Source organism: Heterodontus francisci, chromosome 6, assembly GCF_036365525.1.
Source record: "Heterodontus francisci isolate sHetFra1 chromosome 6, sHetFra1.hap1, whole genome shotgun sequence".
In the NCBI taxonomy this organism is placed as follows: Eukaryota; Metazoa; Chordata; class Chondrichthyes; order Heterodontiformes; family Heterodontidae; genus Heterodontus; species Heterodontus francisci.
In genome coordinates this window covers 35,018,354-35,042,453 of record NC_090376.1, presented here as the reverse complement: position 1 = coordinate 35,042,453, position 24,100 = coordinate 35,018,354, and the positions used below count along the sequence as shown (strand labels likewise).

The window sequence follows — 24,100 nt, the reverse complement described above, 5'->3', positions numbered from 1 at the left end:
TAAACGGCACAATATAATCATCGATGTCATGGAAAAAGAGGTGAGGGGGGGAACCTGAGTAGGTCTGGAACAAAGATTGTTTCCCATATCCCACAAAAAGGCAGGCATAGCTAGGGCCCATAAGTATTCTCATAGCAACACCTTTTATGTGAAGGAAGTGAGTGGAGTCAAAAGAGAAGTTGTTCAATGTGAGAACAGGTTCAGTCAGGTGGAAGAGGGTGGTAGTGGATGGGAACTGGTAGGGTTTTCATTCAAAGAAGTGGAGGGCCCGCGATCTGTCTCGGTGGTGAATGGACCTATAGAGGGATTGGATGTCCGTTGTGAAAAGGAGATGGTTCAGGCCAGGAAGCTGGAAACTATTAAAGTGGTGGAGAACATTGGGAGAGTTGCCAATGTAAGACTGGACGAGGGAGAAAGAAATAGTCAAAATGGGAAGAAATCAGTTCTATGGGGCAAGAACAAGATGAAATGATGGGTCTACCAGGACAATCTTGTTTGTGAATCTTGGGAAGGAAGTAGTGCAGGGTTGAGGACTGAGGTTGGAGGCCATGGATGGACAGAGGAGATGAGGCCAGTGATCGCCTGAGAAACGATGTCTTGATGTTCAGCGGTGAAATATTTAAAAGATGTTCTGTTTTTGTAACTGTGATTGTAGGGATCATTTAACTGCTTGGTTCACCAGCTCATTAGTGGAAGTGTGATTGCTCAGGTCACATTTTGTTTAGTATTGTACTTGCTGTAGTGTATAACTGAAGGACAGCATTACCCCTGAAATAATCAAGAGTGCCAAGCCTGCTATACTCTCAGCACTACATGAACTGCTATGCCTGTGCTGGGACGAGGGAGCAGTACCCCAGGACATGCGCGATGCCAACATCATCACCCTCTATAAAAACAAAGGTGACCGCGGTGACTGCAACAACTACCGTGGAATCTCCCTGCTCAGCATAGTGGGGAAAGTCTTTGCTCGAGTCGCTCTGAACAGGCTCCAGAAGCTGGCCGAGCGCGTCTACCCTGAGGCACAGTGTGGCTTTCGTGCAGAGAGATCGACTATTGACATGCTGTTCTCCCTTCGTCAGATACAGGAGAAATGCCGTGAACAACAGATGCCCCTCTACATTGCTTTCATTGATCTCACCAAAGCCTTTGACCTCGTCAGCAGACGTGGTCTCTTCAGACTACTAGAAAAGATCGGATGTCCACCAAAGCTACTAAGTATCATCACCTCATTCCATGACAATATGAAAGGCACAATTCAACATGGTGGCTCCTCATCAGAGCCCTTTCCTATCCTGAGTGGTGTGAAACAGGGCTGTGTTCTCGCACCCACACTTTTTGGGATTTTCTTCTCCCTGCTGCTTTCACATGTGTTCAAATCCTCTGAAGAAGGAATTTTCCTCCACACAAGATCAGGGGGCAGGTTGTTCAACCTTGCCCGTCTAAGAGCGAAGTCCAAAGTACGGAAAGTCCTCATCAGAGAACTCCTCTTTGCTGACGATGCTGCTTTAACATCTCACACTGAAGAATGCCTGCAGAGTCTCATCGACAGGTTTGCGTCTGCCTGCAATGAATTTGGCCTAACCATCAGCCTCAAGAAAACGAACATCATGGGGCAGGATGTCAGAAATGCTCCATCCATCAATATTGGCGACCACGCTCTGGAAGTGGTTCAAGAGTTCACCTACCTAGGCTCAACTATCACCAGTAACCTGTCTCTAGATGCAGAAATCAACAAGCGCATGGGTAAGGCTTCCACTGCTATGTCCAGACTGGCCAAGAGAGTGTGGGAAAATGGCGCACTGACACGGAACACAAAAGTCCGAGTGTATCAGGCCTGTGTCCTCAGTACCTTGCTCTACGGCAGCGAGGCCTGGACAACGTATGCCAGCCAAGAGCGACGTCTCAATTCATTCCATCTTCGCTGCCTTCGGAGAATACTTGGCATCAGGTGGCAGGACTATATCTCCAACACAGAAATCCTTGAAGCGGCCAACACCCCCAGCTTGTACACACTACTGAGTCAGCGGCGCTTGAGATGGCTTGGCCATGTGAGCCGCATGGAAGATGGCAGGATCCCCAAAGACACATTGTACAGCGAGCTCGCCACTGGTATCAGACCCACCGGCCGTCCATGTCTCCGTTATAAAGACGTCTGCAAACGCGACATGAAATCGTGTGACATTGATCACAAGTCGTGGGAGTCAGTTGCCAGCATTCGCCAGAGCTGGCGGGCAGCCATAAAGACAGGGCTAAATTGTGGCGAGTCGAAGAGACTTAGTAGTTGGCAGGAAAAAAGACAGAGGCGCAAGGGGAGAGCCAACTGTGCAACAGCCCCAACAAACAAATTTCTCTGCAGCACCTGTGGAAGAGCCTGTCACTCCAGAATTGGCCTTTATAGCCACTCCAGGCGCTGCTTCACAAACCACTGACCACCTCCAGGCGCGTATCCATTGTCTCTCGAGATAAGGAGGCCCAAAAGAAAGAAAGAAAGAAAGATAACTGAAAGAGAAATAGCATAATAAAGTTCAGTAAAATTTGAATCTCGTAGCCAGACTTGGAGAGGGGTCTCAGTTGAAAAAATGATTAATTCTCCAGTTGTTTATAGATTTTTTAAATGTTACATCATTTGAAGTTAATTTACTGGGCTCTGAGAATTGTAGTAACCTAGCTAGCGATGTTCTAGTATATAAACACACTGGGCTACATTACCTTGTGTTAATCTTTTTAAAAAGTAAACTTAAGTAATTAGAGTTTAACATAGAGTTGTCTCTATCTCTGCTGTTAACTATGCTTTATTTAGTGTTTGATTCACCACACCTGGTTAAATATTTTTAAAAAGATATAAGGACTATGCCGCTTAAAGAGAGTAACCCCACACGCTGCAAACCAAGTCTTGCTCAGAAAATAATCTTAAATACTCAAGATTCAAGATACAATTTGTTCTACTGTAAGTAGCTAGAAGAACAGAACATAATTTTCTTTGTTCTAGCATTCAGATTGTATTTTTGGGTCTGTCTTGAATATGTGGGCTACATAGAATATTTGATCATTTGCAGATTATTTCCCTATGATGCCATTTGTAATTTTGTCAGGTTAATTCCAATGCTACAATGCAGATTTTGCTTTGAATGAGAATTTAGGGGTGAAATTCAGCTTTTGGTGAAAGATGGGAGTATGTTTATTTTTATGCTTAATTAACAATCCAGTAATGAAATAAATGGCGTTCTCTGGCATGGTATGTTTCAAGTTGTTCCATTACTTTTGTTAGCAGGTGGATAATTTGCAAAAGAAATTATGATAGCCCCAAGAATGTTTTGAGTACATTGTAAGGTTCTGAAGTATTTTTAATATTATGAATCAACAGTAAAAGGAGATGGTGTGATGTGTTGTGGAAATGTGAGCATTTAAAATGTTTCTAATAAACATGCTGTAACTATTATATGATGTAATGCAATATTTGAGCACAATAACCTTGACCTGTCTTCCCTTTCCTCTTTGTCAGAACGGTAGAACCTTTGGAATACTACAGAAAATTTCTGGTAAGGTGTTTCTCAATTTAATCTCTGACAAATGACTTGTGAAAGGTTTACATCTTCTGATTGCTTCCGGAGCAATTTTGAGAGAAAATATGTATTCTTTTAAGAGTTATGGAATGGTCTTACATGGACCCTTGATGCTGCATTTGTACCATGGTGTATGATGCTAAACAGTCTTTCTAAATGGTATCCTTATGTATGTTAGAAAGAAAATTGTCGGCCTGATGGAAGGGAACTGGGTGAATTCAGAACAACGACTCTCAATATAGGTGAGAATTCTACATTTATTGAAATGCTTCATTCATAAAATTCTAATATAAATTTTTAAGCTGGAACAATTTTTCCTGACAACCTCATGAAGCGAATTCCTTAAAGTGAGAACTATAATTTTTGAATAATTGGTGCCAAAACAACCGAATGAAGCTGGAGATAAAGCTAATAAGGGAAGTAGTCTCGGGGAACTAATGCTGCTCATTTTTCAGAACACAAACATTTAGTGAAATTATACAGGGCTACTGGCTCACTGATTGATAGAGCTGTCCAATTATCTCAGTACCCATAACCCTGTAAATTTTTTCCTTTCAATTATTTATCCAATTCTGTTTTGAATGTTACTGTTGAATCAGCTTCCACTGCCCTTTCATGGAAATTGTAGAAAATTTCTGACACAGACAGAGGCCATTCAGCCCATTGTGTCTATACCAGTTGACGAAGAGCTACCCTGATCCCACCTTCCTGCACTAGGTCCGTAGCCCTGCTGGTCACAGCTCTTCAAGTAGGCATCCAAGCACTTTTTAAACATTGTGAGGGTTTCTGCCTCCACCACCCTTTTGGACAGAGTTCCAGGACCCTCCCACCCTCTGGGTGAAAACATCTCCCCTCTAATCCTTCTACCAGTTGTTTTAAATCTGTGCACCCTGGTTTTTTTGACTCCTCTGCTATGGTAAATATGTCATCCCTATTTATTCTATCTATCTTTCTTTTTTTTATATATATATATATATATTCTGATTTTGGTGGGACCAACACACTCCCGTCGTTCCACAGATCGGCTAACATATCATTTAAAAACTCCAAATTAAAGTAAGACCCAGCCAAATTGTACCATCTATTAATCCCTGAATGAGGCTTACCAAACCAGGTCTTTAAATCAACAAATTAACTTTTTAATTAGAAGAACTAAATTCTTAAACACTATGAAGATATAAACAACATTTAAAATAGAAAAAAATTAGAGTCCTTGCAAATTTACAGTCCGTTCTTGCTTGAAGTCCTCACGAGATGTTGCTCGTAGTTCTCGCAGCTGTCTGATGGGGGAAAAGTTCTTCCACGTAGAACAGACTGTAGTCTAACTTCAGTAGGTGATGCTTCCTTCTTCGGTGAATTTCAACAATTAGCGACTTGCGAACACTTTCGATAGAATCAATCTGACTTTAGAGCTTTTGAGGGATAAAAGATTGTCACAGTCTAACTTCCCTTTCTTCAATTTAAGTTACGAGAGATCTCTGTCTTGGCTTGATGTTTTAGCATATTGAGATAATCAAACAGACTAAAATCCTATTTCCTTCAGTTTAAATGGTTGAGAGCTCTTTTTCAGTGCTGACACTACACCTGTTTCTGTGTCTTCTGTCTGTGTCTCTGTTAGGACAAACTGTCTTATTAACTGCCAGTTCAAAACTGAATTGAAACAAATGTATTGCATCAGGCTCACTCCCAGTGGCTGTTTCCATGGTATCGAGAATGCACCCTTTGAATCACAGTCTCCAAATGGCTGTTTCTAAGGCAACGAAAATACACCTTCCTATAACTCCTAAGGCTTGCCGGCTCTTAAAGCAGTACTGATCCCTTGCAAGCCTTAAAGGCAAATGGCATATTCCGAAAAAAAGATACAGGACCATGACAATATATATAATATATAATATTATAATAAAATATTAATATAAATGAATAATTTCTACACCCTCAGCCTCCTATGTTCAAGGAAAAGAACTCCAGCCTATCCAATCTTTCGTCATAGCTAAAATTTTCCAGTCCTCGCAACCTCCTCCTAAATCTCCTCTGCACCCTCTCCAGTGCAATCACATCTTTCCTGTAATGTGGTGACCAGAACTGTGCACAATACTCATGCTGTGGTCTAACTAGTGTTGTATACATTTCTAGCATAACCTCCCTGCTCTTTTCAGGCAGTGCATTCCAGATCACAACAACCAGCTGGGTTAATAAAACAATATTTTCTCATGTCACCTCTGGTTCTTTTGCCAGTCACCTTAAGTCTGTCTCCTCTGGTTACCAACCCTTCTGTCACTAGAAACAGAGTAACTAAAGAGAAGCTATCAATATCAAAACCATTCATGATTTTAAGCACCTCCATCGAATCTCCTCTTACCCTCTCTGTTCTAAGGAGAACAACCCAGTCTCTCTACAAAATTGAACTCCCTCATCCCTGACACCATTCTAATGAATTTTTCTGCACCCTTTCAAGGCCTTTACATTCTTCCTAAAGTGTGGTACTAGAATTGAAAACTGCTAAGGCCTAACCACTGTCTTATTAAAGTTTAACGTAATTTTCTTGCTTTTGTATGCTATACCTCTATTAATAAAGCCAATGATCCCTTAAGCTTTTTTTGACAGTCTTCTCAACTTGTCCTGACACCCCCTTTTAAAATTGTACTGTTTTATTTTGTATTGCCTCTCCCCATTCTTCCTACCAAAATGTATCAGTTCACACTTCTCTGCATTAAATTGTATCTGCCACGTATCTGGCCATTTCACCCGTCTGTCTGTGTCCTTCTGAAGTATGTTACTAGCTGCCTTATTGTTTACTACATTTCCTAGTGTTGTGTCATCTAAAAACATTGAAATTGTGCCCGATATACCCAAAGCCAGGTGGTTAATATTTATCAAAAGGAGCAGCAGTCCTAATACCGCTGTATTCTTCTCTCCAGTCTGAGAAACAGCCACTCGCCATCACTCTCTGCTTTCTGTCCCTTAACAAATTTTGGTAAACACAATCAGCAATGTGCTTCAAGGCAGTAGCACATGGCGTAGTTGGGGTGATGTAAGCAGTACGAGTAAAGCCGGAGTAGTTTGTCCAGTTTATCTCAACCACTAAATGATTGGTGCTTAGAACACGCGTGTTCTTCATAATACATGCAAACTGAATGGCTTCTTACTAATATCATAGAGTCATAGAGAGATACAGCACTGAAACAGGCCCTTCGGCCCACCAAGTCTGTGCCGACCATCAACCACCCATTTATACTAGATTAGATTAGATTAGAGATACAGCACTGAAACAGGCCCTTCGGCCCACCGAGTCTGTGCCGAACATCAACCACCCATTTTATACTAATCCTACACTAATCCCATATTCCCAAACATCCCCACCTGTCCCTATATTTCCCTACCACCTACCTATATTAGTGACAATTTATAATGGCCAATTTACCTATCAACCTGCAAGTCTTTTGGCTTGTGGGAGGAAACCGGAGCACCCGGAGAAAACCCACGCAGACACAGGGAGAACTTGCAAACTCCACACAGGCAGTACCCGGAATCGAACCCGGGTCCCTGGAGCTGTGAGGCTGTGGTGCTAACCACTGCGCCACTGTGCCGCCCTAATCCTACATTAATCCCATATTCCCTACCACATCCTCACCTTATCCCAATTCTCCTACCACCTACCTACACTAGGGGCAATTTACAATAGCCAATTTGCCTATCAACCTGCAAGTCTTTGGCTGTGGGAGGAAACCAGAGTACCTGGCGGAAACCTACACAGTCACAGGGAGAACTTGCAAACTCCACACAGGCAGTACCCAGAACCGAACCTGGGTTGCTGGAGCTGTGAGGCTGCAGTGCTAACCACTGTGCCGCCCCAATATCTTTATCATTTTGTTTTTTTTTAATTCTATGGCTATATCGTGTTGGGCAATGATAGACAACTTCTTGTTACTGAGAAGCAATGGTATAAGATTTATTTAACAGAGATCACAATGGAACATTGTAACTTGTCTAAGATTTCATTTCATCCTGTATGTGTGTGTAAAAATTCCCCAGCTATCGATGTTTCCCCCTTGGGGGCGAAGTTCAATTTTAGCCTGGGTGAGTGTCACATACTGTATGATAGTGGATCAACCACCCATTTCAACTTCAGGGAGCGTACAAATTGGAAATGAAAATCAGGAGGGATGTACAATGGCATTAAATTTAATGCTCACCCTTGTACTTAAATTCCTCCATGGCCGCACATCAGTCCTATATCTGTAACTTCCTTCAGCCTTGCAACTCTCCAAGAGCTCTGCATTCTTCCAACTCTGGCCTTTTGTGCACCCGCACTCTTTTCGTCTCACCATTGAATTCTGTGCCTTCAACCATCTATGCCTTAAACTCTAGAACTACTTCATCACTCCTTTTAAGACCCTTTGCTTTCATCGAACTTTTAATCACTACTCCTAATATCTCTTCCTTTAGCTGACTGTCAGTTTTTTCTGATTATGTTGCTTGGAATGTTTTCCTACGCTAAAAGAGTTATATAAATGCAAGTTATTGTATATGGAGGGATGAAAGAAAATGACCAGTAAGTATTAATTTAATTTAAATCAGCTTACCCATGAAAGTAATTTTAATTATGCATTAAAACCAGACATTAGTTCAGGCCTTATAACTTGTAATGAAATGATGAGCAACAAGGAGTATGCTTAGTCACAAGGAAATTAATATATTATAGATGTATATATTTTTATTAATGCATTTATTAACCACGGACTAATGAGGCTATAATAGGACTGTAGATCTTTCTCTCAAATTTTATCCTTGTCATTAGAATCTATGATCCTACAACAAAATATTACAGAAATGTAATTTTTTTTATGTCCTCTAAAATGGAATCTCAGCACACTACTTGGCTGTGTATTTTAATGATTACAGTTTAAAAGAAAAATTTCTTCTGAAACAGGAAGAGTAACTGCGTTTGAAAGTATTGCTTTTCTGACTTCTGGTCTCATGTTTCAGGTTCAATTACAACTGCGGATGGTTCTGCACTGGTAAAGCTGGGGAACACAACAGTTGTTTGTGGCATTAAAGTGGTGAGATTTCAGCATTTAGCTTTTAGTATACAACCTGTATTAAAATTTTGAGTAGGAAAAAAAAATTGCATAGATGTTTATATAGTCAGTAGGTTGATTTTATAGCAATTCAGTTGATAAATATAATTTGCTTCATGGATTGGAGAAGGCAGCACTTCTGATGATTTGAAGGATATGATTTATTGTTTAGCCAGGTGTCTGACATGTGGAAACCCATCACCATGTTTGAACCTCTGAACCAAGCTACTAAAAATCCATACAGGTGGTGTTTCTGTTTGCCTCATATGGAATGCACATCCTCTCTGTCGGGAAGCATTCCTTTATATCTAAGTCCATAGGTCAGAGATGCAGATTGGTAGGAAAATAAGCTTAGAGAGTTAAAAACTTCACAGACTGCCAAAACACAGCACTGCTAAGTTTTCTGCTGTTTATTGAGCCAGATCATCTTGCCCAATATGGCATGGCTTGATCCCATTTCACTTGGTACCTAATGGATTTACATCTATCAGGCATACTTCAGATGTAATATGCTTTTCTCTTTTTTTTAAAAATCCTGGTAATGTGCTGTAATTGCATCCAAGTAACATCCTTGGGTCTACCTTTGATGTTTTGTAGTGATGTTTCCATTTACCACAATATCCTTCTAACTGTTTGTTTGAATTGACTTTTGGAGTTTGTCAGCTTGACTCATTTGGTAGCACTGTTGCCTGCAGCATTGTGGTTCCTAGACTCACTGGAGGAACAGAGCATTTAGTGTAGACCCATACTCCAGTGCAGGACTGAGGGGTTGCAGCTCTGCTGCAGCCCTTTGGCTCAGTGGTTAAACTTTTCTGCCTGTACCATTATTTCATGCGGATTTTAAAGATCACAGAACACAAGAAATAGGAGCAGAAGTAGACCATATGGCCCATCAAGCCTGCTTCGCCATTCAGTACGATCATGGCTGATCTTGGGCTTCAATTCCACTTTCCTGTCCGCTCCCCATATCCCATGATTCCCTGCGAAACCAAAAATCAATCTATCCCAGCCTTAAATGTATTCAATGATGGAGCATCCACAGTCCTCTGGGGTAGAGAATTCCAAAGATTCACAACCCTTTGAGTGTAGTAACTTCTCCTCATCTCAGTCCTGAATGATTGACCCCTTATCCTGAGACTATGTCCCCATGTTCTAGATTCCCTGACCAGTGGGAACAATCTCTCAGCTTCTATCCTACCAAGCCCTTTCAGAATCTTGTATGTCTCAATTAGATCATCTCTCATTCGTCTAAACTCCAGAGAATATAGACCCAATTTACTCAGCCTCTCATCATAGGACAGCCCCCTCATCCCACGCACAAATTTAGTAAATCTTCACTGCATTGCCTCCTTTCTCAAATGTGGAGACCAAAACTGCACACAGTATTCCAGGTGCAGATTCACCAAAGCCCTGTACAATTTTAGTAAGACAGATTCTGAGGCATTATTTGAAGAAAAGCAGGAAGTTCTACCAGTGTCCTGGTCACTATTTTCTCTCCACCAAACTGCCAAAAATAGATTAACAGGACATTGCTATTTGTGAGATTAATCATGTGTAAAGCTTTTTGTAATATTTGAGAGATGTGAATAACTTGAAGTTTGGCTCCTTACTAAAATTAGTTTGCACAATTTCACCATCTGGTTCCAAGTGGACATGTGTATGCAGCACAGAATTATGCTTGTTTTTACATGAATTGGCCACTTTCACCAAGATTGACTGTATGGATGTTTGCTGTGAGAAATAGGGGGAATTGTCTTCCGAGCAGAGTTTTATCTTGTATTGGACTATGCCGTGTTCTAGGCTGAAATACTGCATACTGATACTTGGATTAGTAAGTAGTTCTCTTTAACACCTTGAAAAGGTGTTCAAATTGCTAATGTTGCTTTTGGGAAATGCATGGTATTCTGCCTGCTATTTGATCAGTTGACAAAAAGAAACAGAGATGAGAAGGGAAATAACAGCAAATTGGCTCCATGCAGTTTTGGGATTTGGCAAGCTAAAATAGATGTTAACAACTGAGCACTAAACAACCTCCGATCTCATCAAATTAGCATTTGTTCAGATTAAAGGAATTTTATAATTAACATGGCAGATGTGCAACATTATTCTATTAACTTAAAATTGCTTGATGTGCAGGCTTATTTCAATGCAGATAGAAAAATATTTTGTATAAAATGATCAAATTACTTTTTACTTTACAGGAGTTTGCAACACCAACAGTAGATGCATCAAATAAAGGATACATAGGTGCGTTACTGGTAAAAGAATGAATTATGAATGCAATCATAAAATTGCAATAGTGTAGTTGAACTTTATTCAATTGCAGTGCTAAATTCCTATTGTGAAATGGTTAAGGTGTTTTTTTAAATTAAATCATGGGATGTGGGCATCGCTAACAAGGACAGAATTTATTGCCCAGCCCTAATTGCCCTTGAGAAGGTGGTGGTGAACATTGGCTGGCTGGCTGGCATGAATGTTACTTGATACTTTTCAGCCCAAGCCTGAAGGTTGTCCAGGTCTTGTGTGTGGGCACAGACTTTCATTATCTGCAGAGCTATGAATGGAACTGAACACTGGAATCATCAGTTACTATTCCCACTTCTGACCTTATGATAGAAGGAAGGTCATTGATGAAGCAGCTGAAAATGGTTTGGCCCAGGACACTGCCCTGAGGAACTCCTGCAGCGATGTCCAGGGACTGAGATGATTGGTCTCCAACAACCACAACCATCCTCCTTTTGTGCTAAATATGACTCCAGCCAGTGGAGCGTTTTCCCTCAATACCCAATAACTTCAGTTATACTAGGGCTCCATGATGCCACACTCTGATAAAATTCTGTCCTGATTTTGAGGGCAGTCACTCATCTTACTTCTGGAATTCAGCTCTCTTGTCCATGTTTTGATGAAGAATTTAATGAGCTCTGGAACCAAGTGGTCCTGGCAGAACCCAAACTGAGCATTTGTGAGCTGGTTGGTGAGTTTGCTGCTTGATAGCACTGTTGACAATCCCTGCCATCACTTTGCTGATGATTGAGGGTAGGCTGGTGGTGAGGTAATTGGCTGGATTGAATTTGTCCTGTTTTTTGTGTACAGCGTGTACCTGGGCACTTTTCCATAATTTCGGGCAGATGTCAATGCTGTAGCTGTACTGGAACAGCTTGACTGAAGGCGTGGCTAGTTCGGGAGCACAAATCTTCCAGTGCCATAGCTGGAATGTTGTTGGTGCTTTTGGCTTTGCTGTATCCAGTGCGCTGAGCCATTTCTTGACATCACGTGGAGTGAATCCAATTGACTGAAGGATGACTTCAGTGATGCTGGGGACCTCGGCAAGATGCTGAGATGGATCATCCACTCGGCACCTCTGGCTGAAGACGGTTGCAGATGCTTCAGCCTTGTCTTTTGCACTCACATGCTTGGCTTTGTGTATGCCTTTTTATCTATATAGGCTTGTAGTTCATTTTGACCTGTGAATTATAAGAGAATAAAATAATGACTGTTTAATAAGGTTTGTTTATTTGAAGACTGGATTATAACCTTTAAACTGCAACACAGTTCCCTGTGATACAATGTTCTGGCAATACAATGCCCTCACTACTCTATTCATAGTAGTACAATGCTCTAGTTACACGATGCCCCAGTGTATTAGAAGTTAATTGTCATAAAATCACCTCGAAGTGACCAGCTAGTGTTTGCAGATTCTCCTCCCGATGATCATTCGGACTCCCTCTTTCCTCCTACTGCAGTATCGAAAATTTAAAAGTCACTGTCTTTTATACAACAACTTATATTTATATAGCACTTTTAACATAAAACGTCCCAAGGCGCTCACAGGAGTGAAAAACAAAGTATCTGACACCGAGCCAGAAAAGGAGATATTGGGTCAGATGATATAAAACTTGGTTAAAGAGTTAGGTTTTAAGGAAGTGTCTTAAAGAAGTAACGCGAGGGGGAGTGGTGAAGGGAAGGAATTCCAGAGCTTGGGACCTAGGCAACTGAAGGTATGGCTACCAGTGATGGGGCGATTAAAATCAGGGATGCACAAGAGACCAGAATTAGAGGAGTGTAGATATCTTAGAGTCATAGAGAGATACAGCATTGAAGCAGGCCCTTCAGCCCACCGAGTCTGTGCCGACCAACAGCCACCCATTTATATTAATCCTACATTAACCCCATATTCCCTACCACATCCCCATCTTCCCTCAATTATCCTACTACCAACCTACACTGGGGGCAATTTACAATGGCCAATTTATCTATCAACCTGCAAGTCTTTGGCTGTGGGAGGAAACCGGAGCACCCGGCGGAAACCCACGCGGTCACAGGGAGAACTTACAAACTCCGCACAGGCAGTACCCAGAACCGAACTCGGGTTGCTGGTGCTGTGAGGCTGCGGTGCTAACCACTGCGCCACTGTGCCACCCCTTGGAGGTTTGTATGACTGGAGGAGATTACAGAGATAGGGAGGGGCAAGGCCATGGAGGGATTTGAAACAAGGATGAGAATTTTAAAATCAAGACATTGCTTGACCAGGAGCCAGTTTAGGTCAGCAAGCACAAGGGTGATAGAGGAATGGGACTTGGTGCGAGTTAAGACACAGGCAGCAGAGGAGTCTTCAAAGTTTGCTATGTGGTCTTGCTGCCTTCTGATGGTGCTGTCTGAAAATGTCTCACAGTTCAAGTTAAACAAAAACAACCAGCGCTGCTCCCAGCTCTGCATTTTTCTCAAAGCATGCTGGTTAAATGGTCATTCTAAAAATTGTCAATTTGCTTCTTTTCCTTACACGCCATCATTTAGGATGAGATGTTCATGAGCCGCCTCCTCCTGTTGCTTAATTGTCCCCATCATCATTCATGATTGGATGTGGTAGGACTGCATAGCTTTGATCTGATCTGTTGGTTGTCAGATTGCTTAGCTCTGTCTCTAGCATGCTATTTCCATGTTTTAGATGACAGAGAGTAGAATGTGGGAGAGCAGCCAGGAGTGCATTGGAATAATTAAGTCTAGAGGTAACAAAGGCATGAATGACGGTTTAAGCATCAGATGAGCTGCGCTGGGCGATGTTATGGAGGTGGAAATAGGCAGTCTTAGTAATGGCATGAATATGAGGTCAGAATCTCATCTCTGAGTCAAATGTGACACAAAGGTTGCAAAGCTGGCTAAATCTCAGACTGTTGGCAGCGAGAGGGATGGAGTCGGTAGCTAGGGAACAGAGTTTGGAGTGGGGACCGAAAACAATGGCTTCAGTCTTCCCAATATTTAATAGGAAATTTCTGCTCATCCAGTACTGGATGTTGGATAAGCAATCTGATAACTGAGCAACTGTGGAGGATTCAAGAGAAGTGGTGGTGTGGTAGAGCTGAGCCTTGTCAGCATACATGGGAAAACTAATGCTGTGTTTTGGATACACTTGAAGTCCCTTCCAGCAATTTCCCAGTCTGTATGAAGCTGCAAGTAACCATTCCTTGGATCTTAGACTCAAGTCTACTGAGTTGGCAATCTTCCAGATAAAGCTCCGAACTATTGTATAGACTTACCAGAAGTTGTTCTTGTTTTTAGTAGCAGAGGAGCCTTCAAGGCCTACTACGTGGCCTCGCTGCCTTCTGATAGCGTCTGAAAATGTGTCTCAGTTCTGCAACTTTTCAAAGGAAAAACAACCAGCACAGCTCCCAGCTCTGCATTTTTCTCAAAGCATGCTGGTTAAATGATCATTCTTAAAAATTGTCAATTTGCTTCTTTTCCTTACAGTGCAATTGTTTAGGATGAGATGTCCACAAACTTCCTCCTCCTGTTTGTTTAATTGTCCACCACAATTCATGACTGGATGTGGTAGGACTGCAAAGCTTTGTTCTGATCTGTTGATTGGCAGATCGCTTAGCCCTGTCTCTAGCATGCTATTTCTGCCGTTTAGCATGCATGTAGTCCTCTCCTATAGAATATAGGTATTCTTGGTGCTGCTTCTGGCATGCTCTTCTACACTCCTTATTGAACCAGAGTTGCTCTTTTGGCTTGATGGTAATGGTAGAGAGAAGGGGCCATGAAGTTACAGATTTTGAAATTCAGTTCTGCTGCTGATGGCCCACAGCCATTCATGAATACCTAGTTTTGAGCTGCTAGATCGATTCTGAACCTATCCCATATAGCACAGTACCAGACAATACAATGGACAGTGTCCTCATTGTGGAGACGGGATTTTGTCTGCACAAGGACTGGGTGGTAGTCACTCCTAACAATGCTGTCATGGACGAGGTCAAGTAAGTTTTTCCCTCTTGTTGGTTCACTCACCACTTGCCACAGGTCCAGTCTGGCAGTTCTGTCCTTCAGGACTCTGCCAGCACGGTTAGTAGTGATGCTATTGAGCCACACTTGGTGATGGACATTGAAGTCCCCCACCCAGAGTACATTCTGTGCCCTTGCTACCCTCAGTGCTTCTTACAAGTGGTGTTCAACATGAGGCATACTTGTTCATCAGCTGTGGGTGGGTGGTAGGTGACCCACTGTTGAGGATTGATTTTTTTTTTCTCTTGTGACAGAGGCCATGATTATACAAACATATGAATGTACAAATTAGGAGCAGGAGTAGGCCACTCGATCCCTCGAGCCTGCTCCACCATTCAATAAGATCATGGCTGATCTGATTGTAACCTCAACTCCATATTCCCGCCTACTCCCGATAACCTTTCACCTCATTGGTTATCAAGAATCTATCTACCTCTGCCTTAAAAATATTCAAAGACTCTGCTTCCACTGCGTTTTGAGGAAGAGAGTTCCCAAGACTCACGACCCTCAGGGAGAAAAAATTTCTTCTCATCTCTGTCTTAAATGGGTGACCCCTTATTTTTAAACAGTGACCCCTAGTTCTAGATTCTCCCACAAGGGGAAGCATCCTTTCCACATCCACCCTGAATTATTATGAGCTGACTTTGTTCAAACTTACTTGTTAGCTGTCAACAAATGATGCTTTAGGGTTTTTTGCCATATATGCAAAATTCTTACTGAAAGCTGTCAAATATATTTGAATTTTTAATTTTGCCATTTTTAAAAATTTAATTTATCTGCATCTTATAACTCTTGAAATACCACCTTGTAAAAAATCTATTAATGACAAAGTTTAAGGGGACCTGAAATTCAAAGATATCACAGCGATCTATATCCTTTATAAAAGTAGAAACCAACTTTTAGATATTGAATACTGTATTTGGTTATATAATGTTGATCAGTCTTGGATCCGTTCTGTTCAACTCTGCAAGGTTTCTGATGATACCAAGTTATAAGGTGCAGTAAGTTGTGTAGATGGGAGCAGGAAGTTACAATGGGATTTAAACACACTGAAGTGAATGGGCAAAACAATGGCAGATGGAGCTCAAAGTGGGGAAGCATAAGATCCTCTTCGAATCTGAGGAAGAAAAATAGGAATGCTTTCTTAATGGCGAGTGACTAGGAGTTGTGAAGGAGCAAAGTGATTTAGGTGTCCATGTTCACAAAGCACTGAAAACTAGCGCACACGGGAGTATAATCAAAAAGGTTGATGGAATGTTGGTCTTTATTTCAAGTGGGTTGGAATACAAAAGTGAGGAAATGATGCTTCAATTGCACAGATCGTAGGTCAGACCTCCTCTGTAGTACTGTCTTCAATTTTGGGCACCAAAGTTCAGGAAATGTATATTCACCTTGCAAGAATACAGTGCAGAGTTAAATTATAAGAACAGTTGTATTAACTTGGTTTGTACGTCTTAACGATCAGAAGGTTGACGGGTGATCTAATCAAGGTGTTTAAAATGATGAATTTGATAGGGTTGATACAAAGAAAATAATTGCTTTGGTGGAGGCATCCAGAACAAAGGGATATAATCTTAAAATTACAGCTAAGCCATTTAAGAGTGATCTCTTATTCACACACAGTGCAGTGGAAATCTGGAACTCTCTTTCCCCCCCCCCCAGCCTCATAAGGCTGTGGATTCTCGGTCAGTTGAAAATTATTAAGGCTGTGATTTTTGTGTGGTAAGGGTAGCAAGGGATCTGGAATAAGGGCGACTAAATGGAGTTGAGGTACTGGTCAGCCGTGATCTAATTCAATGATGCAATAGACTTGAGGGGCTGAATAGCCTCCACCTGTTTCTATGTTCCAATGCAAGTCCACTGTTAACAGATGGTGTTCATGGAATGATTCATACCAGTTATTCATTTTAAAATCTCACTGATTTGATTCAAACCCAGATGTTATATTGTTCTTTGGTATGTTGGTTGGACTTGATAGAGTTGATGTTTCCACTTGTGGGGAGACTAGAACTAGGGGACAGAGTTCAAGAGTGAAATGTCTCCCTTTTAAGACTGTTACGACCAGGTGAGAAAGGTGTCTAGGGGTCCCTTTTCAGCCTTCACTTGATCTTACTGTAACAGGGTTTAATTTTAAACGCATTGTGTTTTGAGCACTCCCTTGGTGAATCCTTGTAACCGCTTTCCAATTATAAGGCAAAGAAATGAGCACAAGCAGGTTTTCTTGGGTTTAAAGAAGAAAAGTGAAATTTATTAAAACTTAAACTCTAATTCGGTTAACAACTTCCAGATACTCAACGTGTCCATGCTAGCATGCAGATGTATTGCACACATGCAGATAGGGACAGAAAAGAGCAGAAGAAAAATAAAGTGGAGAGGTTTGAGGCAATATCTGAGGAGCTTCTCGTTACTCTGCTTCGAGCTCTCTGTAGAGTCCTTTTGGAGGTAGTTTTTGCTTTTCGTTGGGGCCCAGTATTCTTCTTAAACTTTGTTCACTGTAGGAGACTTTTCTCTCTTGGGGTTCATGTGTCTTCAGTGGATTCAGAAGCTTGTGAGAAAGAGAAGAGAGCAGACAGACGAGAGATGTTCTCAATTCAGGAGCAAAGAGCTTTCCTGGCTTCAAACACCGTTTCTCCAATTTAACTCTCATTTCAAAACTCTGCAACAGCCAGTTAGTCATGTGATTAAACTGGTCTGACCATGTCCGTTCTGTGTATTGGGAGCAGGGACCCGGTTCCTTCTTTCCAACACTGTGTGCTACTATGCAAAAATGTCTTTCCGGCTAGGGGCCTCTTCCTTGTAGTAGGCCCTCTTCCTAGCAACAATTTGAAGTTTAATGTCCGTGTGGCGAAATTAATGTGCCAGCTTCTTGGCAGGTGGGGGCCTGCATGACATGTCCACACCCAGGGGGATGAAATGCGATTTGAAAAAAAGGCGCATTTCATTAAAAGGGTTGAGAGAAATATATATAAGCAGATACAGAAAACCATGCATTTCTCTCATTTCCATTCATTCATGAATCATAAAGCTTATTAAAATTGTCTTTTCTGGGTGCCAGTGCTGCTTTAATTTCCCCTTTTTGGCACCCCAGTAACCATGTTGTTCTTTGGGGAAGCTTTTCTTCAGTTTTCCCATTGCCATGATTGCCGAGGGTCTTGGTTCCTGCTGAGGTAAAAAAAATTTCCAGGAGAGTTGGTAGTGGGCAGGTCTACCCTGAACACCCTCTCAGTGCTTTGCTGAGTCATGAAAAGGCTTTTGACTTCAGGAGATGGGTAGTTCCCTATTTCTCTGTGGGGGAGAATTCTTTGTTAATCTCCCCTTTGTTCTCTGGGACACCCCTGCCTGTAGGTATTTGTGCCGACCTGACTGCACACTCCTGTGGCGCTTTGACTAGGTGAGGCATCACCCTCACGGTTTCTGTGCCCCCTGGAGATCTCACTTTGTCTCTGCAGGTTCCTGTAAATGCTGTTAGTAACTCTGGTGGGGTGCTTCTAGTGTCTGCATTTACATAGGAGTTGATGGGGTCTGACTTTTCATATTTTCCAGGGTTGGCTGACCAGACAGTAGGGGTTTACATCTGGGATTCCTCCCGAACTTCCTTTAACCTGCTTTCTTGGTCACTTTTTCCCCTTCTCTTTCTAAACTTTTGCCAGCCTTGTGCCTGCCTGTCCACTTTTGTTCTCAGCGGGCATCACAGAATCACAGAATAATACAGTGCAGAAGAGGCCCTTCGGCCCATCGAGTCTGCACCGATGCATTAAAGACACCTGACCTGTCTACCTAATCCCATTTGCCAGCACTTGGCCCATAGCCTTGAATGTTATGACGTGCCAAGTGCTCATCCAGGTACTTTTTAAAGGATGTGAGGCAACCTGCATCTATCACCCTCCCAGGCAGGGCATTCCAGACCGTCACCACCCTCTGGGTAAAAATGTTCTTCCTCAAATCCCCCTTAAACCTCCCGCCCCTCACCTTAAACTTGTGACCCCTCGTAACTGACCCTTCAACTGAGTGGCACAGTGGTTAGCACCGCAGCCTCACAGCTCCAGCGACCCGGGTTCAATTCTGGGTACTGCCTGTGCGGAGTTTGCAAGTTCTCCCTGTGACCGTGTGGGTTTTCGCCGGGTGCTCCGGTTTCCTCCCACAGCCAAAGACTTGCAGGTTGATAGGTAAATTGGTCATTATAAATTGCCCCTCGTATAGGTAGGTGGTAGGGGGATATAGGGAAGGTGGGGATGTGGTAGGAATATGGGATTAATGTAGGATTAGTATAAATGGGTGGTGGGTGGGTGGTCGGCACAGACTCGGTGGGCCGAAGGGCCTGTTTCAGTGCTGTATCTCTAAATAAACGAATAAAGGGGAACAGCTGCTCCCTATTCACCCTGTCCATGCCCCTCATAATCTTGTACACCTCGATCAGGTCACCCCTCAGTCTTCTCTGTTCCAGTGAAAACAACCCAAGCCTATCCAACCTTTCTTCATAGCTTAAATGTTCCATCCCAGGCAGCATCCTGGTGAATCGCCTCTGCACCCCCTGCAATGCAATCACATCCTTCCTATAATGTGGCGACCAGAATTGCACACAGTACTCCAACTGTGGCCTTACCAAAATTCTGTACAACTCCAACATGACCTCCCTGCTTTTGTAACCTATGCCTCGATTGATAAAGGCAAGTATCCCATATGCCTTTTTCACCACCCTATTAACCTGCTCTTCTGCCTTCAGAGATCTATGGACAAACACGCCAAGGTTCCTTGGAACTTCCCAGTGTCAGGCCATTCATTGAATATTTCCGTGTCACATTACTCCTACCAAAGTGTATCACCTCACACTTCTCAGCGTTAAATTCCATCAGCCACTTTTCTGCCCATTTGACCATCCTGTCTATATCTTCCTGTAACCTAAGACACTCCACCTCACTGTTAACCACTCGGCCAATCTTTGTGTCATCCGCGAACTTACTGATCCTACAGTCCTTTACAGTTCACCAGCCCTCTGCTGGAGGATCCTCCTAATGCTGATACAGGACTTAGGGGTGCAGGTTTCGCTGTAGGTTGGGGATTTTTTTTTTAATTCATTCATGGGATGTGGGCGTCGCTGGCCAGGCCAGCATTTATTGCCCATCCCTAATTGCCCTAACAGAGTGGCTTGCTAGGCCATTTCAGAGGGCATGTAAGAGTCAACCACATTGCTGTGGGTCTGGAGTCACATGTAGGCCAGACCAGGTAAGGACAGCAGATTTCCTTCCCTAAAGGACATTAGTGAACCAGATGGGTTTTTACAACAAGCGACAATAGTTTCATGGCCATCATTAGACTAGCTTTAAAGTCCAGATTTATTAATTGATTTCAAATTCCACCTTCTGCTGTGGTGGGATTTGAACGCATGTCCCCAGAGCAATACCCTGGGTCTCTGGGTTACTAGTCCAGTGACAATACCACTACACCACTGCCTTCCCCTCAACTTGGCACATGTGGCAACTCCTGCAGTACTCCACATCTTTGTGGAGTTTTGACCAGTCAAACTGCTGTCTTATGCGGGCTTTGGTCTTTCGTATACCGACATGTACAGCCACTGTAGTCTTGTGGGCCCTTCTTAATATTTCTCTCCGGTACCTCTGTGGCACCACTAATTGAACTACTGTCCACTCCTTGCTCTTCAGTCTGCGAGGAGAACTCCATTTCCTCATCAGTACCTCATTCTTTAACTAGTAGCAATCAGGGACTCCCTGTGCTTCACTTTCAGACTGGACAGTCTGTGCTAACTCTCACAATACTGGGTCGGCTCGCTGAGCCTCAGCTAGGGAAAATCCATTGAATTCATCCACTGGGTCATCTAACTTTCCACAGAAAGTCTCGGACAGGCAGACCTCATGGTCATCTGCCTGCAGTGCTAATTCAGTCTCCTCTAGGGGAGCTGGTTTGATTTTGGCCTGATCTACACATTCAGGGAAACTGCAGGGGACCGTCTCCTGCCACTACCCTGTGTCTCTGACCTCCTGCGGCCTCATTTTCACTACTGGGGGAGGGGGGCTACCACCTTCACCCTGGCCAGATCATTACCTAGGAGCAGGTCAACCCCGTCCACAGGCAAACTAGGGACAATCCCTACGGTCACCAGTCCCGAAACCAGGTCGCACTCCAGGTGTACAGGTACAGGCGTACACTGCCCTCCAATACCATTCACCACTATTTTGGTGTTCACTGCACTCTCTGGAGGAGAGATCAGGCCTTTTCCCAATAAAAGGGATCTCGTGGCCCCTGTGTCCCTGAGAATCAATATGGGCTTGCTGGCCCCACTCGGAGTATGGGGTTACTTTCCCTTCAGATGCAAAACACTGATAGGATTCTTGAAGACTATTAGCTTTTCCTGCATTGGCCGTAGTAAGCTTCCTGGGTAGCACTCTTACTGCAGTTAAAGCCACAGCGTGTTCTACTGTACGTTCCATCAGGGTCCTGTCTTCACTGAGCTGGTGTGCCCTGATTAACCCTACCGGTTTTCCCTTACGTTTCCTACAGTCAGCTTTTAAATGCCCTGCTTTATTGCAGTGGAAGCACACAGGTCTCCGGGTCTCACTCTTGCTCACAGTGCCCTCCTTTTTGGCTGGAGAAGGGCCCCCTGTGTCTCCTGCTTTCCTTTTTCTCTCAGGACTGCCTGGGTGGAGATCACCTTCCCACCCCTTGTCCTTTTCAGATTTGTGGGGGTGATTAGGAAAGGTTCTGCCCTGGGAAACTGACATAAATTAAAGCAAATTCATCAGCCAGAACGGCTGCTTGCCGGGCTCTCTGGACTTGCTGCTCCTCTACGTGGGTCTTTATTGAGAGTGGGAGAGAGTTTTTAAATTCCTCTAACAGAACTACTTCCCTGAGATTCTCATAGCTGAGCTGTACTTTGAGCCGTTAGCCACTAGTCAAAAGCCAGCTGCTTACTACTTTCAAACTCGAGATAAGTTTAATTAGTTTGCTTTTTGAGGGTTCTAAACTTTTGGAGATAGGCTTCGGGTACTAATACATATGCCCTGAGGACAGCATTTTTGGTCAGGTCATAACTTGATGAACTCTCATCTGGCAATGGGGAATAAACCTCATGGGCTTTTCCAGTTAGCTTGCTTTGTAGTAAAAGAGACTAGGTCTCAGCTGGCCATTTTAGCTGCCTTGTCAGTTTCTCAGAAGACACATAAAATGCTTCCACATCTTCCTCATTGAATTTTGGAATTAGTTGAGTGAGTTTTAGCAATTTTGTACCCAGCCCAGAATTACGCTCCTCCACATTGGCCATGCTTTCACTGGGGGTCACTCTGTCGCCTCCTAGTTGACTCAAGCTGCTTCAATTCTCTTCACATTCTTCCTGGAATATTCTTTCTCTCTCTTTCCTCTCTCATTCCTTCTCCTGTCTTTTTCACTCTTGCTCTCGCCCCCTGCCTTTCATTTCCATCACGTCCCTTTTGAAAGGCTCTCTCTCCTCTCTTTCCTCAAATTCAAGTTTCCTTTGTTCCGATTGTATCTTTGCCAACAATACCCTGTTGGAGTCTGCTTCTAACACTCCTTCTGCTTCTTCAGACAGTAAGGAAAAATGGTTGGCCACTAGTCTTAGGAGTTCAGACTTCCTAGCCCTGCCATGTACAGTGATCTCACACTGCTCAGTCATTTTCCTCAACTCCTCTGTAGACAGTGCTTTTAACTTATCCCAAGTTACTTCACCCTGGCTTGAGGAGTCACGAGCTTCAGTTGCAGACATGTTAAGTATTCAATCACACACATCCACAAGAAAACCTGTATTGAAAACTTGCTCTTTTTTGCTTGGAAACAATTTGACTTCCCACTTCCAATTTATCTTGTTTGCTTGTGGGTCAATCCCGGATGCTAGCACCCAAATTTCTGTTATGACCAGGTGAGAAAGGTGTCTGGGGCTCCCTTTCAGCCTTCACTTAGTCTTACTGTAACAGGGTTTAATTGTAAACACAGTGTTTTGAGCTCTCCCTTGGTGAATCCTTGTTCACCGCTTTCCAATTATAAGGCAAAGAAATGAGCACAAACAAGCTTTCTTGAGTTTAAAGAAGTGAAATTTATTACAACTTAAACTCTAATTCGGTTAATGCCTTCCAGATACATGATGCGCCCACGCTAGCATGCTTACGTGACACGCACAGGCAGATAGGGACAGAAAAGAGCAGAAGAAAAATAAAGCGGAGAGGGTTGAGGTAATATCTGAGGAGTGTCTTGTTACTGTGCTTCAAACTCACTGTAGAGTCCTTTTGTAGGTAGTTCTTGCTTTTTGTTGGGGCCCAGTATTCTTCTTAAATCGTGTTCACTGTAGGAGACTTTTCTCTCTTGGGGTTCATGTGTCTTCACTGGATTCCAAAGCTGGTGAGAAAGAGATGTTATCGATCCAGACGCCAGGAGCTTTCCTGGCTTCAAACACACTGTTCCTCCAATTTAACACTCATTTCAAAACTTTGTAACAGCCAGTTAGTCATGTGACTAAACTGGTCTGACCACATCCGTTCTGTGTATTGGGAGCAGGGACTGGTTCCTTTGTTCCAACACTCTCTGCTACTATGCGAAAATGTCTTTCCGGCTAGGGGCCTGACAATTCCTTGTAATAGGCCCTCGTTTCTTCCCAGCAACAATTTGAAGTTTAATGTCCATGTGGCGAAATTAGTGTGCTAGCTTCTTGGCAGGTGGGGGCCTGCATGACAAGACGGAGATGAGGAACATTTTTTTTTTCTTGAAGGGTTGTTAGTCTGTGGAATTCTCTTTCCGCAGAAAGCAGTCGAGGCTGGGTATTTGAATTTATTCAAGGCTGAGTTGGATAGAGTTTTGATAGACAAGGGAGTTGAGAGTTATGGGGCAGGCAGGAAATTGGAGTTGAGACCACCACCATATCAGCCATGATCTTATCAAATAGCGGAGCAGGCTCGAAGGGCCCAGTGGCAATTGACGTGTACTGACTTAAAAATACAATCCAAAGGAGCTGGAGGTCATTTGGTGTAATAACCTATTACTGTGTTTATATTTGACAGGAGGTTGCACTTTTTCACAGTTTCATTACTTCCAGATATGTAGTTGCCAAAATTAACTATATATGGTAAACCACTAATTAAAATGCATTTAATTATAATTTTGACAAATCTAATTTGTTTTTAATTTTCTTTTCTGAGACAGGTTGTGGATTCAAGCTGTACT

At 42.9% G+C, this 24,100-nt stretch overlaps 1 protein-coding gene across 1 annotated transcript in view; it reads left to right on the top strand.

The window, feature by feature from the left end:
* Positions 1–24,100, top strand: part of exosc8 (exosome component 8) — a 65,077-nt gene that overhangs the window by 18,305 nt on the left and 22,672 nt on the right. Inside the window, exons 2-5 of the mRNA XM_068033465.1 lie at positions 3,503–3,539; positions 3,742–3,805; positions 8,550–8,623; positions 10,843–10,888. Of these exons, the coding sequence (XP_067889566.1) occupies positions 3,503–3,539; positions 3,742–3,805; positions 8,550–8,623; positions 10,843–10,888 (221 nt within the window). The remainder of the gene's footprint in view (positions 1–3,502; positions 3,540–3,741; positions 3,806–8,549; positions 8,624–10,842; positions 10,889–24,100) is intronic.